This window comes from Octopus bimaculoides, chromosome 4 (genome assembly GCF_001194135.2).
Source record: "Octopus bimaculoides isolate UCB-OBI-ISO-001 chromosome 4, ASM119413v2, whole genome shotgun sequence".
Lineage (NCBI taxonomy): Eukaryota > Metazoa > Mollusca > Cephalopoda > Octopoda > Octopodidae > Octopus > Octopus bimaculoides.
Genome location: NC_068984.1, coordinates 4,552,924 through 4,554,009, shown reverse-complemented (window position 1 = coordinate 4,554,009; position 1,086 = coordinate 4,552,924). Strand labels below are relative to the sequence as shown.

At 40.3% G+C, this 1,086-nt stretch overlaps 1 protein-coding gene across 1 annotated transcript; it reads right to left on the bottom strand.

Annotated features, from left to right (window-relative positions):
• Positions 1-161: 161 nt before the first annotated feature.
• On the bottom strand, positions 162-995 carry LOC106867332 (zinc finger protein 253). Its single transcript, XM_014912174.2, has one exon. The coding sequence runs from the start codon at positions 993-995 to the stop codon at positions 162-164; it is 834 nt and encodes a 277-aa protein (XP_014767660.2).
• Positions 996-1,086: the final 91 nt, after the last annotated feature.

The following is a 1,086-nucleotide window of genomic DNA, read 5'->3' as shown; positions in this document are numbered from 1 at the left end:
CAGAGTCCTGTTGCCAGACATAAGGTCTTCCAGCAGCCACCCTCTTGACCCAGGGTAGCACTACCTCCTCCAGGCACTTGATGTAGGCCTACGTGTTGAGTCTGAGGCTGTGTGGGTAGACAGTAAGTTTTGTTTTGCAAGATTCTTTTCCTTTTCCCCAGTTAAAAGGATGTCCCTTCGCTGTGTATTTGTTTGTGCAGTTTAAAATGACTGTTATAGACAAACGACTTTCCACATATCTCACAATGGTATGGTTTCTCTCCAGTGTGGATTCTTTTGTGAACTATAAGATTAGAATTGTCAGAGAACGATTTGCCACAAATCTCACAATGATACGGCTTCTCTCCAGTGTGGATTCTTCTATGTTTTGTTAAGAGACTGTTGGTAATAAAGGATTTCGCACACATTTCACAGTGGAATGGTTTCTCTCCAGTATGTATACTTTTGTGAACTACAAGACTAGAATTATCAGAGAACGATTTGCCACAAATTCCACAATGGTAAGGTTTCTCTCCGGTGTGACTCCGTTTGTGGACTTTTAGCTTGGAATTTTCAATGAAACATTTTCCACATATTTCACAGTGATACGGCTTTTCTCCAGTGTGGCTACGTTTGTGGACAGTCAACTTGGAATTTTCCACAAAAGATTTGCCACAAATTTCACAATGATACGGCTTCTCTCCAGTATGAATTCTTTTATGAACGACAAGATGAGAATTGTTAATGAACGATTTGCCACACACCTCACAGTGATACTGTTTCTCCCCCGTGTGTATGACTGTGTGTTTCGTTAAGAGACTATTAGAGACGAAAAGCTTGCCACATATTTCACAATGGAATGGTTTCTCTCCCGTATGTAATCTTTTATGAACTACAAGACTAGCATTGACAGAGAAAGATTTCCCACAAATATCACAAGGGTAAGGTTTTTCTCCTGTATGGCTACGAATGTGGATCACAAGGTTCGAATTCTGAGTGAATGATTTCCTGCACATCTCGCACTGAAACCGTTTCTCTCCAGTGTGGATCTTTTTGTGTTTTGTTAAATTACCATTTGAGACAAAAGACTCTCCACATAATTCGCAA